Source organism: Nothoprocta perdicaria, unplaced genomic scaffold (assembly GCF_003342845.1).
Source record: "Nothoprocta perdicaria isolate Ctin4 unplaced genomic scaffold, notPer1 scaffold_565, whole genome shotgun sequence".
In the NCBI taxonomy this organism is placed as follows: Eukaryota; Metazoa; Chordata; class Aves; order Tinamiformes; family Tinamidae; genus Nothoprocta; species Nothoprocta perdicaria.
The window spans coordinates 35,914-37,475 of record NW_020455827.1 but is presented as its reverse complement, the minus strand read 5'-3'; the positions used below and the strand labels follow the sequence as shown (position 1 = coordinate 37,475).

At 69.8% G+C, this 1,562-nt stretch overlaps 1 protein-coding gene across 1 annotated transcript in view; it reads left to right on the top strand.

Moving 5' to 3' along the window:
- The window catches only part of LOC112955429 (glycerol-3-phosphate acyltransferase 2, mitochondrial-like), a 5,640-nt gene that overhangs the window by 1,643 nt on the left and 2,435 nt on the right, over positions 1–1,562 (top strand). The window contains exons 5-9 of the mRNA XM_026048732.1: positions 10–105; positions 867–966; positions 1,040–1,176; positions 1,284–1,362; positions 1,444–1,560. Coding sequence (XP_025904517.1) covers positions 10–105; positions 867–966; positions 1,040–1,176; positions 1,284–1,362; positions 1,444–1,560 — 529 coding nt within the window. The remainder of the gene's footprint in view (positions 1–9; positions 106–866; positions 967–1,039; positions 1,177–1,283; positions 1,363–1,443; positions 1,561–1,562) is intronic.

The window sequence follows — 1,562 nt, the reverse complement described above, 5'->3', positions numbered from 1 at the left end:
GCCTCGCAGGGTGCAGGACGTCGCCGGAGCCCCGCTGCGGCGCAGGGACGGAGCGCTCCGCATCCTCGCCCAGATTCAGGCCCCGCTCTCGCGTTTCCTGCTGAGGTTTGTGCCCCGATTCGGGCTCCGATCCATCCCCCCGGGCATTCCCAGGTTGAGGGATCCTGGTCCCGGTGTGTCCCTGCTTCCCAGCCCTGTTCCCCTCCCCGGGACCCTCATCATGGTGCCTGTCACAAGGGGGGTGGCCRACGCTCCCAGGCCATTCCCGGCTTGGATCCAAGGGCTGGGAGCAAAACCAGGGGATCTGGGACACAGCCCAACACCTTGATGCTCCTCGGAGCCCTCCATGGTGTTTTCACTGCTGGATACAACCCGGGAGCGGAGCAGAAAGGGGGGGAAAAAACCCGCTGAGGGGGCGGAAAGTGAAGCRGAGGGGAACATTTCCCTTCCTTCCCTCACTCCCATTTTCTCTTCCCCTCCTGTCATTGAGAAATTGGCAATTAAAGGTTGCAGTGTAGCCTAATTGCCTGTCTGATTGAGCTGTAATAAAAGAGCCCTGGAGCAGCCTAAAGTATTTAAAGGGAAGAAATTGCCCAGGGGATAAAAGCRCTCGAATCCTTCCCGTAAACAGCCCGGGGGCGGACGGGGGAGATGGAAGGGGGATGGATTGAGAGCTCCTGTCAGCTGGGGCGGGGAGGAAGGGGGGCCGATTTGTCACATCCAACCTTGAAGGATGTCGCTTGGTTCCTAGTGGAGCTGTTTATGTGCAGGTTGGGAGCCAGGGGGAGGCGGCACCAGGCGCCGCTGGCACGTGGCGCTCCCGGTCCCGTCCCGACCCGCGCCGTGCCATCCCGTCCCGTTCGCAGGCTCTGCGCCTGGGCCCTGCTGCGCCTGCTGGGCCGCCTCTTCCGCAGCGTGCAGCTGCACCGCGGGCAGCTGGAGACGGTGCTGAGGGCGGCGCGCGCGGTGAGGAGCGCGGCGCCCGCCCCGTGCCGCCCCGCGCGCCCGGCGCTCACCGCGGCCTCGCGCCCGCCCGCAGCCCGGCCCGCCGCTCGTCTTCCTCTCCGTGCACAAGTCGCGCCTGGACGGGCTGCTGCTCTCCCTGCTGCTCTTCTCCCGGGGCCTGGGGGTGCCCAGGGTGACCGTGAGCGGCTCGGCCTGCAGCCCGCGCCTCCGGTGAGGGGCTCCCCGCGCCGGCGCGGCGCTCGGCACCGCCGGGCTTAGCCGAGCTGGGGTGAAGGCGGCCGGTGCCGCCGGTGCTCCCGCTGTTGCCTGCCCCGCAGGGCCCTGCTGCGCCGCCTGGGCGCCGTGTTCCTGCCGAGCGCGCCGGAGCGGGAGCTGGCGGCGGCCGTGCTCACTGCGGTAAGCGGGACCGGGCAGCGCGGCGGCCGCCTTGCCGGGGCAACCGGGGCAGCGCCGCCGTGTCCGTGTGTGCCCCGGCAGTTCGTGGCGGAGGTGCTGAGGAGCCGGCAGCCGCTGCTCGTCTTCCTGGAGGAGCCGGGCGCCCGCAGCCTGCAGCCGTCGGCCGCGGCGCGCGCCTGGCTGGCGCCCGTGCTGCGCGC